The sequence below is a fragment of the Leucoraja erinacea genome, chromosome 31, assembly GCF_028641065.1.
Source record: "Leucoraja erinacea ecotype New England chromosome 31, Leri_hhj_1, whole genome shotgun sequence".
Lineage (NCBI taxonomy): Eukaryota > Metazoa > Chordata > Chondrichthyes > Rajiformes > Rajidae > Leucoraja > Leucoraja erinaceus.
Window position 1 is genome coordinate 20,385,386 of NC_073407.1, and position 12,007 is coordinate 20,397,392.

The 12,007-nt window shown below is 40.5% G+C and overlaps 1 protein-coding gene across 4 annotated transcripts in view; it reads left to right on the forward strand.

The window, feature by feature from the left end:
- Window positions 1–12,007, forward strand: part of miga2 (mitoguardin 2) — a 34,961-nt gene that overhangs the window by 12,346 nt on the left and 10,608 nt on the right. For 2 of the 4 annotated variants that reach the window (XM_055660250.1, XM_055660247.1), the window contains 8 exons: window positions 1,432–1,621; window positions 5,118–5,230; window positions 5,461–5,578; window positions 7,232–7,368; window positions 8,411–8,525; window positions 8,639–8,745; window positions 10,885–10,997; window positions 11,802–11,874. In XM_055660250.1, coding sequence (XP_055516225.1) covers window positions 1,432–1,621; window positions 5,118–5,230; window positions 5,461–5,578; window positions 7,232–7,368; window positions 8,411–8,525; window positions 8,639–8,745; window positions 10,885–10,997; window positions 11,802–11,874 — 966 coding nt within the window. The remainder of the gene's footprint in view (window positions 1–1,431; window positions 1,622–5,117; window positions 5,231–5,460; window positions 5,579–7,231; window positions 7,369–8,410; window positions 8,526–8,638; window positions 8,746–10,884; window positions 10,998–11,801; window positions 11,875–12,007) is intronic. The other 2 variants (XM_055660251.1, XM_055660249.1) reach the window with 1 other exon arrangement.

Consider the following 12,007-nt stretch of genomic DNA (forward strand, 5'->3'; position numbering starts at 1 on the left):
AAACTTGGCTTGCCTACTTGATTATTGTGCATGTGTGATTTATTTAAACTTTAAAAAAAATGAATGTTTTGTGCATTTCTTTTAAATTTCAATACTAATTATAAAACCAAACGAAATATAATAATTTTTCAATGTATTTCTTTGAATCATTTTCATTAGCATATTTTGGAGTAGGCTCACAAAAAGGACTATATTGCATTTAGATATTTGCATGGGGAATTGTTTCCACTATGCGTAATGTGGACATTACTAACTAAACATGCATTTGTCATCTATCCTTAATTGCCTGTCAACGGAGATGATTATCAAGGCAGTTAAATGATGATAACTTCAAATAGACTTCTGGAACCTTTGACAGTCTCTGCATAACCACTTAGGATGGGGTTTTTTACGTGTGGAAATTTGAACATGGCTTATACTTTTTTGTCAGAAGCAATAAATTGAAGAAAAATGGAATGAAAAACCAATGGTATAGATTGATTCTCTAGCAGTTTCATTCTCTGGTGGTTCCCCCTGTTTCCTCACTGACAACAGATACAGAGTAGAACTCATTACTGTATCTCGTAGTATGCCTGATAATCTCCAGTCACGAGCAGTTGTAATCACAAATGTTCGGCTTTATACCTTTGCCTTCCGTGACCATTGTATGCACTGGTATTTTATGACAATGTAGCCTTTGCCCAGCATGGATTGTTGCCTTCAGGCAAAGTGTGAGAATTAATTGATGTTAACCCAGAGGTTTTTGAGTCCAAACTCAGATGTAGATCTTGAACATACCTGCAACCCAGGAGAGCATTGGATATACAGTGACTTAAATGCTGATGAAGTGAAAGATGCTGTATACATATGAACTTCTTTGTGTTGTTTCATTGTCTCAAGAATCCCGGGGAACTAGGGCAGATGTACGTACCAAGGCTTCCTGGATAAGAATCTCTTGCCAATTAGTGCATTTCCCAGTTTAATTCCTGGAGAGTCAGAAACCATTTGGTCTCAGTTGTGTTTGCCGATTTGCGTTGCTTTCCCTGCATTCTGGCATCTGTGCTGCTTGTCAATTTAGATGGGTTGCTCGATGCACAGCTCATGATCACATCATTAGCCCTCCACTGAATTGGAATAAAAACCCAGCTGTTAAATTCACTGTTATCCTAGCTGGATGCCTAGTTACCTCCTCGCCTCACTTACTTAGACTAGGATTGTTACCCTTTATCAGGTTGGAGTGTTAATGTTTTATATATGTCACATTTTTCTTGTAATTCCTATTAAGGAAAGATGTAGTGGATGACCCAGCCAGTGAAGAAAAATTGAAGGGAGATTAGAGAAAAGTATGAGGCATTTGAATGGCTTATTTCTGTGGTTTAAATATTTTTTTTATTGTTCTTATGTAAAATGCAATGATGAATTCTAAAAGTCTCTTTTTGATACCATCTGAAGTCCATCTTTTCGCAACTGAAGCTATCTCCAGGGCTGAAGAAGGTTCTTTTTGCAACTGCTTTGGGCACAGTGGCCTTGGCCCTGACAGCACACCAGCTGAAGAGGAGGCGGCGAAGGAAAAAGCAAGATGCGGAAAAACGCAAGGAGGCTCAGCTGCCTGCTCTGGGGAAATTTGCACCCTCAAGGAGAGGTAAAAAGTCATCCTATTTGTTTATTTATTCCAAACCTCTGTACTTTCTTCCAAAAGGAACTAACCTATTTTTATGGAGATACCAGGAATTGCAAATGCTGGAATCTTACGTTATAACATGGTGCTGGAGTAACTCAGCGGGTCAGGCAGCATTTTTGGAGGACATGGGCATCCTCAGAGATGCTGCCTGACCGCTGAGTTACTCTAGCACTTTGTGTTCTAACCTTTTTTTGTGATAAATGATACTATTAGTATCCAAGTGGTCCACTTTGTTGCAGAACTATCGAGATAACACTTGGGAACAGCGAGATTGGCAGATTTTCTGTTCTGGATTCTTGGGATGCTGAGATAATTTTAAGTATATCTCAGTTTCAAAAGGCTCATTTACTTCACTATTCCCTCTTTTTATGATAGGTAATGTAGTGGAGTATGTCCTAGAGAGATGAAATCTCCCTTTACAGAGGAGGGTTGGGATGGGAGGATGGTGGTGATGATACAGGGCTTTGTCCTCCTACCTCCATCTTCAGCCACTGCATATAGTACTGGCACCAAGGCTGGTCCTGTGATATCTTTTGCTTTCATTCATTTAACTCTTTTGGGTAATTCAATTTAGGAGGGTTAACTAATACTGCAACTTTTTCCAGGTTTACTAACACTATGACCTGCAGATGAAAATGACACAGTCACTGTTACAGGTCAAAATTAATTTGTTCTCTGCTTTGTGAACAATAAGGTTAATGACCCTTTAAATATCACCTCTTATGTTCTTCTGGTCTTTTGCGTGTTGTGCCGCATCCTATTTCATTTTGCTGACAATCTTTTCATGTAAGTTTCCATTTTCTCTTGCGGTTGGATCACCTGAGACTACAAAACCCCAACCAGTATTCAATCTTATCTGCTATTCCTACAGACAATTTGCTCACTCTGCCTTTACAGTGGTTCCTTCAGTTTACAGCATTCCTTCCACATTACCCAGGCTTGAATCCCTATGTTGGCCCTTAACCAATTAGGTACACCAAAGGTATGTCTTTGCCTTTACATGTTATTAATCCAAACCTGTGATTAGATTATCTCCAACCAAAATGTTACCTACTTCATTTCCCACAACCAGATATAATAATACCTACTTTGTTGTAGGGATGTTAATGTACTCCTCAGATAAATTCTCCTGAATGCATTTCAGAAATTCCTAACCTCTCGAAAATTATACAAATTAATACTGGGGTAATTTAAGTCCCCCAATACTGTTACTCTGTAGTTTTTGCACATTTCATTTTCCTGTAGACTTGTTCTATTTTTCACGTTTGGTTGTCAAAACAATAGTTTCATTTACAAGACAGTGCCTTTTTGTTAAATTTAAATTAATTCTGCCGTTCATCCACTCATCCATTCTCTTTCCAGAACAAGGATACATTCTTCATTGTACTCTAACGGTTTTATTTATTTATTTTTCATTTCATCCAGGATTTTCTGATGACGGGCCTTCGATCTGAAGTGTTATCTGTTAATTATTCCATGCTCACTGCCTGGCTTGCTAAGTTTTTCCAGCATTTCCTGTTTTAATTTTCTAGTCTTTCTCCTTTTGAACTGTGTTTCGTTGATCACCACCAGCTCCTATTCCCACAAAGCTCTAATCTCTCTCACTGTACTATGTGTGTTGGCATTCTTTCTGAATCTGCCTTTGTTTTTTTGCACAGTCTTATTCTGCTTGCACTTAAAACTGTATCACTTTCTGCTCTCATGGTGTTTATAACTTTTTATTTTGTATATTTGCTTTCTACTGCTGCATGCTGATGTCCATCCCTGGCCAATTATGTTTGAACTCCCCCCACCATACTGTGAAATTGAATTTGATAAAATAATGATTTGTGGGTACGTATATGAAAAATAGTACTTGAAATCGCCCAAATTATTGCAAGAACTCGTATGATTCACTAATCATTCTCTGTAAGTGAATATTCTGTCTGTTTACTCTGACTACTGTAATTCCACATCTTCCCTGGTAGGTGGATGATTTTTAATGTTCTCGGGGTAAGTGAAATGGATAATGATGATTCCTTGCTTTTGTTGTCCACCTCTGAAAAGGGTATTTGTTAAAAAGAAAAGAGCCCCACAATATTCTTGAAACACCTCCCTTCATCTAGCGTGCTCTCTGGAGCCAGCCTAAACATTGAGACGATAGTGGAAACCATTAGATAAATACAGATCCTCTTTAGGTTGCAAATGGCTTTCATTTTTACAGATGTCCATATGTCGATTTTATCCTTGAGTCAGAAAGTATGCAAAATCACTCGATGTATTGTATTAGAAAGAATGATGCTGTGACTGAATAAATCACTGGAGGCTGCAACTGGTTGATGTTAAAGATCTTTTTCACACAAGTAGGTCTTCAGAGAATCTTTTTATCTTCTCTTTTCCCTTTCCTGTCACTCTGTAGCACATACTTTTCACCAAGATAACAGTAAGCAATTGAGTAGAGCTTCTACTTAAAAAGCACTTATTCGTTAACATTTTGAGTGTAAACTGTGCAGACTTTTATATTTACAATTGGAGGACATCCCATTTGGCAACATCTCATTGAATATTCAAATACTGTTGGCTGGTCCAAGGGGTTCTGAGGGCAAAATTCCGAAATGTACTACTTTTGTTACAATGTTGATGGTTCTCTGGGTGTGCAACCAGCCAGAATATTAATTGATAATCGCCCTATCTTGAATACATGGCAGGAATATATCCTTAATGATGTGTCAATGCAGGAGAAAGCCTCATAATGCCTTTCCCGATCTCATCTTGAGAGTTTCAAAAAGGGCCAATTACCGTGAATATTTATTTATTGTCTTATCCTGCCTTGTTACAATCGTCCAGAATTGGGATGTCCCACATTCAATGTTTGGTTGCGATGTCCTTGAATGTTACACTGCTTAATAGAGTATCATTGCCCAAGTACCAATTGCCCAGTCAGTTTCCAAAGTAAATTATTTTGTGTTGCCCGCGAGAAGCAGGCAGCCTGTGTTCTTATTAACAGTGTCAGATTACCACGAGGAGGTTATATGTAATATTCTGGCTGTGTTTTTTTTTAAAGACTGATTCCCATTTGATCCCACTCTCATGTATGGGACCTTGTTCATATGTGTGGGTGTTCATTAATCGGGCATTCATAACCTGTGGAAGGCCTGGCTTACAGTAAGTGAAAGGAAAATATCCTGCAATGTTTCTCACTGATTCCTCTGTTGATCAAATCAGTGCAGGTGATAACATGCTGGGAATACATTTATTTTAAAAAACAATGTAAAGAACACCCCCACACTAGTGAAAATCTGTGCTTCTCTCACTTGTGTAACTTTTGCTTTTGTTCACCAAGGCATCAAATGGGTTATGTATTTCTCAATGTGAAGGAGCCAGATGTATTTTCTTTGTTTCATTTAATCTAACTGTACGGTGGTTAGTGTGCAGACTCCAGCCGGACTGATTGTCTTGATGTCTCTCATCCCTGCAGCAACGCCCCCTAGAAGAGTGCAGAGCCCAGGAAGTAAGAGTAACGATACACTCAGCGCAGTTTCCTCCAGCGTGCTAGGCAGGCGATCTAGCTCTTCACACAGTCTAACATCCGTAAGGAAAATTTCAAATTGTTTTTCAATTAACTTATGGAGATGAAACATTTCTGGGAGGAAGTAGGACCAGTTGAGTATGTTTCACAGAGAGTCACAGCTGTTATAATGGTCAAAATGACTGCTTCCTGTTCTGTAAAATTGTTCATTTATAAAGGTTGTAAGAAATGTTCACTTTGGTCATTTATAATGTGTATTTATGGATTTCTTTTATTAAATGATAACTGAAAGGTACGACCAGCAAACTCGCCAAGTCCAGGCTCGCCAACTGAAGCGTGGGAAGCTGGAATAGTTCAGGAAGAGAATGAGACAGCAGAGGATTCCAATGCTGAGAACCTGTATGTTATGGGTAGGAAGCTTTCGTTGCAATCAAATCTTACTTTCCTATACTTGAATCAATGGACAGATGCATTAGCAGGTAGATTGGATAGGCTGACTTAATGATCGAGCCTAAGTATATTGTAGCCACAACTTATTTGTTTCTGCATTAAAGGAAGAAAAAAAAATCTATTTACAATTTTTAATGCATTTTTAATGTTTGGATCCTTTTTTAAACAAAAACTAGATTTGATTGCCAGACATAAACAGTGGATGAGTTCTGCTTGAATGATCATCTCTGAGTGTTTGGTTTGCTCTTTGATCACCAGTTCATGGAAGGAAATAATTCTGCCCAGTGTGCTTGCGCCAGGCCTTTTAAAGAGCTGTTTATTTATCCCCACTCATCACACAAAATTCAATTTTCTTTTTTAACACTACACTCAATTTTCTTTAAGAAAATTGTGCTCCCACCACCCTATAGCCAATGCACTCTAGATTATCATTACTTGGATGAATTGTTTTTTGTCTCCCTTTGGTACATTAAAAGTTACATTAGTAGCATAAACAGAGCTATCTTCTTTAGTCTTTAATAAAAGCCATAATCAGAGAGCCATACAGTATGGAAACAGGCTCTTCAGCCCACCTTGTCCATGCCGATCAATCTGGCATATTTGGCTAGTCCCATTTGCCTGCATTAGGCCCATGGTCCTCTTAAACCCTTCACATCCATATATCTGTCCAGGTTGGAGACCTCTCTAGCAAGTCAAGGGTAAGTCACGTCTGGTATAATGTAGTATGAGCAGGTGCAGTGAGGCACAGATGCAATGAAAATCCTGCTTGCAGCAGCATTGGAGGCAAACACACAAAACATGAATTATGCATAAATCCTACAAGACAGTGGGTGGGAAGAAAGACTGGAAAAATAATAAAACTCATTAATGCAAAAACATGCAGCTGGAAAGGAATCTATTCCACACTTTACAAGATCCGTCAGCAAGACTTTTCTCCCATTCTACTATTTTTGTATTGTCCAATCTTGGGCCCAGAATTTATAGTTAATAAACTGATTAGTTAATACAAGGTTCAGAATTGTTTTTCTTTCATAGATGGAAACCGAAAGCATGCAGGTAACAGGCAGTTGTTTAAAGTACATGAATTATTATTTTGACATATTATTATCTTGAATAACCAGATTGTGTGTTTGGGAATCTGAGTGATTCTTTTCTTTATTCCCTGGCTGATGAGAAAAGAGACTGGGTGAAGAAAATCAATTAATGCTACTCTCAATTCAGTGTGCTTGATTGGAACCTAAGGAACCGATTACTCTACGCTCACGAAATAATTGAGAGAGAGGTGGTTTGGAATCTTAAGTTTTGGATTAATTGTTAGACCCTGCAAATAATATTAATTGACCATTCTTAAATTCGCAAATGCTTTACTTTGCAAAAATAAGGGCCAAAAATATCTTATCTTATCACATGAAGCAGTTGAGGTGAATAGCATAGATTAATTTAAACATGGCATAGATTTGTGAACCGGGGAGAAAATAATAGAGAGGGTATGCTGGTGTAGGAAAACTAGTGGGGTGGGAGGAAGTTCAAGTGGAGCAGAAAGCACTAGTTGAACCAAATGATCCGTATTCTAATTGCATATTTTGTAACGCAGAATTCTATTCAATGATTAGGGATGGCGCTGTTTGAAGAAGCATTGCAGAAGTGGGAGCTCGCTCTCACCCAGCGGCAATCGAGCTCCTCTGAAAAGGAACGGAAGAGTTATCCGAAGAGCCCTGGAGCGAGTGATGGGACCGGGGATGGCTGTGAGGTACACACAGAAGAGGTTATTGGGTAGTGGGTGGAGGAATAAGATTGCTCTGGTAGCCAGCGCTGACTTTGTGGGCCGAGGGGTCTTTCAACACCAACATGCCTGTTGTCAGGGCAGGAATCCTGATTGATTCTTCGCTTCTTCAAACGTTTCAAAGGTCTTTTATGGTCACATGTACCAATTAAGGTACAGTGATATGCGAATTACCACACAGCCATACGATAAAAAAGCAACAAGACACACAACTACATTCCTCTATGTGATGGAAGGCAAAAACATCCAACCTTCTTCCTCTTTATTCTCCCGCGGTCGGGGCAGTCGAACCATCCGTCGGGGCGCTCGAAGCTCCAGCAGCCGGCGGTCAAAGCCCCCGTGTCAGGGCGGTCAAAGCTCCAATGTCGGGACGATCGAAACACTCGCGTCGGGGGCGGTCAAAGCCCCTGCGGCTTGGAGTTCCCGAAGTCGCTCTCTGACCAGAGACCGCGAGCTCCGTGTTTTTTTTTGTCCGCAAGCACCCACGGTTGGAGCTCCGAGGTTGATCCCTGGCAAAGGGACCCGATGTTCAAGTCCCGTAGGCTCCCCGCGGTGGAGCTCTCAAAATTTGGTCTCCAGCAAAGGCCGGCAGCTCCACGATGCTAGGCCGCAGTGCGGACGGAGATACGATATGGAAAATAATCACATCTCCGTATCGCATCTTAGCAATGAGTCTCTGTATCCTACCATAGATCATGTTTGAGATCAACTGAGACCTTTTGTTTGTGTACTTCAGCAACTTGTGCTAAACAACAAATCATTTGAACTAAAATGAACAATCGTATTGATTGACAGCGGCATCTTTGACCTCTGCTTGATCACAGTCACCCATCTTGTATTTGGTATCAGTACCAAAACATATTACATTGATTTATATCCCTAGATATTGTTTTGACTTGTATGGTTGGGGGTGGCTGGAAATGGCAGCGGGGGCATGGAATTGAGATCAAAGAAGGGAAAAAAACGAACTAAATAAATGTAGAATCTTAAAATACAAATAATTAAACAGGAATCCCAAAGAAAGGAGTTTTCACAGAGGCTGGAATCCCTACTTCATCGAGCCTACCGATTGCAGGAAGAGTTTGGGGAGACCGTGCCTTCAAACAGCCTGCTGGCTGATTTTGGTAAGTTCCTACTCGGAAGGTGGGGAAAGAATATTCTATTGTTACAGATTATGTCATTATAGTGGTTTGTTATGGGAATTAGTGGACACCTTTCCAATTTTCTATTTGCCCAGAGTGTGTTGGTCCACTAGATCTTCCCTATCGAGAGGAATCTGCAAGATACTATCTGGATGATGATATCACTGTGAGTTCGGACGACTCGTTTGTTTCAGCAGCAGAGGTGAGCTTAATCTTGGTTTGTATCATGTTACTGTTTAGTTTAGTTACTGTTTAGTTTAGCTGTGAGATACAGCGCAGAAACAGGCCCATTGGCCCATTGAGTCCTCACCGACCAGCGATCCCTGCACATTATCATAAATACACTATGGCCACTTTACACTTATACCAAGCCAATTTACTTCCAAAACTGTATGTCTTTGGGGTGTGGGAGGAAACTGAAGATTTTGGAGAAACCCCACGGGGAGAACGTACAAACTCCGTACAGACAGCACCCGTAGTCGGCATCGAACCCGGGTCTCCGGGGCTACAAGCGCTGTAGGGCAGCGACTCTACCGCTGCGCCACTGTGCCACACCGTGAAGTGACTCTAATTTTGTCCACTATTTCTTTGTTCCTTGTTCTATCTCAGTTTTCTCTTTCTGTAAACTCAAGGTAGTCTTGAGCTCTGGTATTTCCAACCCCTACCAAGCTGGTTTTGGAAAGGCTGCAGATTATCTTTGCATTTAAATCCCTCAATTGAGTTTTTTGTGTCCCTTGAATGCTACCTTCTTTGTAAGTACACTAGGTCTTAGCCCCACCATGGCAGCTGTTCTTTCAGCTGTCTTGGCCCTAAACTCTGGAATTCCCCTTTGGAAACTACCTCCAGCTATCTTTCCCTGCACCCTCCATTGAGACCCTCCTGGAAGTTTACCCTTTTTAACCTGATTCTTAGTTACTTTCTCTAATATCTCAGCCATTTGTCGGAGCCAAGTGTCCAGGTAGCTCAACCTTTGCAGTCCATCCCTTGTTGCCTATGGTGGCTGCTTAGCTTCTTAGTAAACGTGGTTCCATTATGCAAATAACTAGAAGTTTGAGTTTCACATGAACTTGGTTACCAGTCCTTCTGACAGTGGAAGTGGTTTCTCTCTACGCATCAAAACACTTTGTAATTTGCCCTACCAATTTCTCTCCTACTTTGGTGGTTTTCATGTGCAAGTGCTGTCAGCAGAAGCTGTGTCTATTTTCTTGATCAATGAACCTCATGACCGGCTACATTTGTACACCAGAGTAGTAGGCAGAAGATCTGACTTGATTTCATGACCTGTGTAGTTCCTCACTGGTCGCTAATTGCACAGATACCTTTTTAAGAGCTACTCATTGTTTGGTGGAATTGAGTGCAGCAATACCAGCCTTGCGTCCTTTTATGAAAGAAACTTGAATATCACTGGCTCCAGCTAACTGGACTGTTACACAGTGTTTAATGTTTGAAGGCAATATTGGTATTTCCTTTTTCCCTACTTGAAGCATTGCACCATTTCTCTGTCAGCTAGTTCTACTTCAACACAGATTATATAGGAAAGAACTGCAGATGCTGGTTTAAATCGAAGGTAGACACAAAATGCTGGAATAACTCAAATGGGACAGGCAGCATCTCTTGAGAGAAGGAATGGGTGACGTTTTGGGTTGAGAACCTTCTTCTGACCCGAAACGTCACCATTCCTTTTCTCCGGAGATGCTGCCTGTCCCGCTGAGTTATTCCAGTATTTTGTGTCTCTCATCACAGATTATGTTGGTGACTAAGTCTGACTGGCTGTTACCCTATCAGTCAGTACCTAATGTGTATTGATCAATCAAGAAATTTAGGTGCTGCTGGACCAGATGTTAGTGTGGATCTGTGAGTGCAGCAAGTGATGGAGCATTGAAAAATGGAAGTTAAGATACAGGTATTAATGTTTTTGGATGAGTTCCAGTTTAAGAAGAATGCAAACTAAGTGGTTGGAATGTTAATTGTTGCTCTGCAGTTACCCTTCGCACCAGAGACTGAGCCTGGGATTTCCTCCTCAGCACGAGTGATTGCAGGTTACTGTTGTGGGAGTTAATTTGGGACATGCACTGCGAGGGAAAGGAAACTGCCTAAAATAAATCCTGCATTTATATAATCAATTTTGAGAAGGCTCTCTGTTGGCATATTGGGTCTGGCAGAAACTTCCAGGTCAGATTCAAATGACGATACTGCAGACTTTGCCAGATAACCCTGAACATAGAAGGACAAGCTGAGGAAGAGGAATGAAGACTCGGGAGCCTTGTGACCTATTCCATCATTTAAGTAAACATGCAAAAAAAATGTTTAAATATAAGTCATGCTTCTTTTATATCTACAGCTATTTGATTTTTCATTTGATGTGGAAAGATTCAACTTGTCCAGACCATCTGCTTTATACGAGGAAGCCATGAGGGTTGTTCAGGAGGACAGAGTCTCTTGCCGATCGTTCAGGTACATCAAGTCAAGTCAAGTTTATTCATCACATACACATACAAGATGTGCAGTGAAATGAAAAGAGACAACATGATTTCTGTTTGTCTCTGGCTGCCTTGCCTCCACCCTCTCATCTGTAAATAGTTCCTGGAAAGCAACAAATGTAGGGTGATGTCAGGACCTCTTTGGCATTCTATTACTTTGCAGCGAGTGGCAACAGGTTGCTTAGCAAAATGGTTTGGAGGGATGCATTTAGAAGCTATACTACATGTTGACATTGTTGCACGTAATTGTCAGTAACACCCCGATTGCTCCCAGGTTTAAGCTAGCACCAGAAATCCACTTTTTCTTGACTAACATTTTCATGGCTTTCCAACCACTCTTTCCCAAACCCCTAATCCTATTTCCCCCACCATCTCTGTCATTCCTGATATATCCTCCCAAAATTCCCATGATCCTACAATTCTGGTCATTGGTCATTTCCTGATTCCTTCACTACAAATCTCAAAATTCAGCAGTTAGTCAACTATTCTGTTTTAAATAATTAAAATATTTGTCGTAGATCTGATGGAAGCATCTACGACAAATCATTCTTAAAATTAGGGAATGGTATCTGCAAACACCTCTGCACAAATTAGTGTAAAATTCCACGTAATGTTTCACTAAATTAAAGATCCATTTAGTACACCTTCAATATCATCAGCTGTAGCAAATTAAAGTCAAAGGTTATCAGCAATCTCTGTTCAGCAGTGGGGCTTTCCTTCAATCAGTATGTGTTTCTCAAGTCACTTTTTGCAATGCTGATGGGAATCTGTATTTCAGAACCGAGGTCCTGGAGTGCTACAATGATGAGGATTTCCTGGCTAAACTACATTGTGTGCGTCAGGCATTTGAGGTAACGTTGATGAGACTACTGAATGGGTGAAGGAGAAAAGTCCTGTCGTAATTTGCCAACGCAAACTTCCCCAAAACTTGTAATAAAATGCGCTTCGCTTCATCTGCTTAATGACTGTGAAGAAGTGGACCAT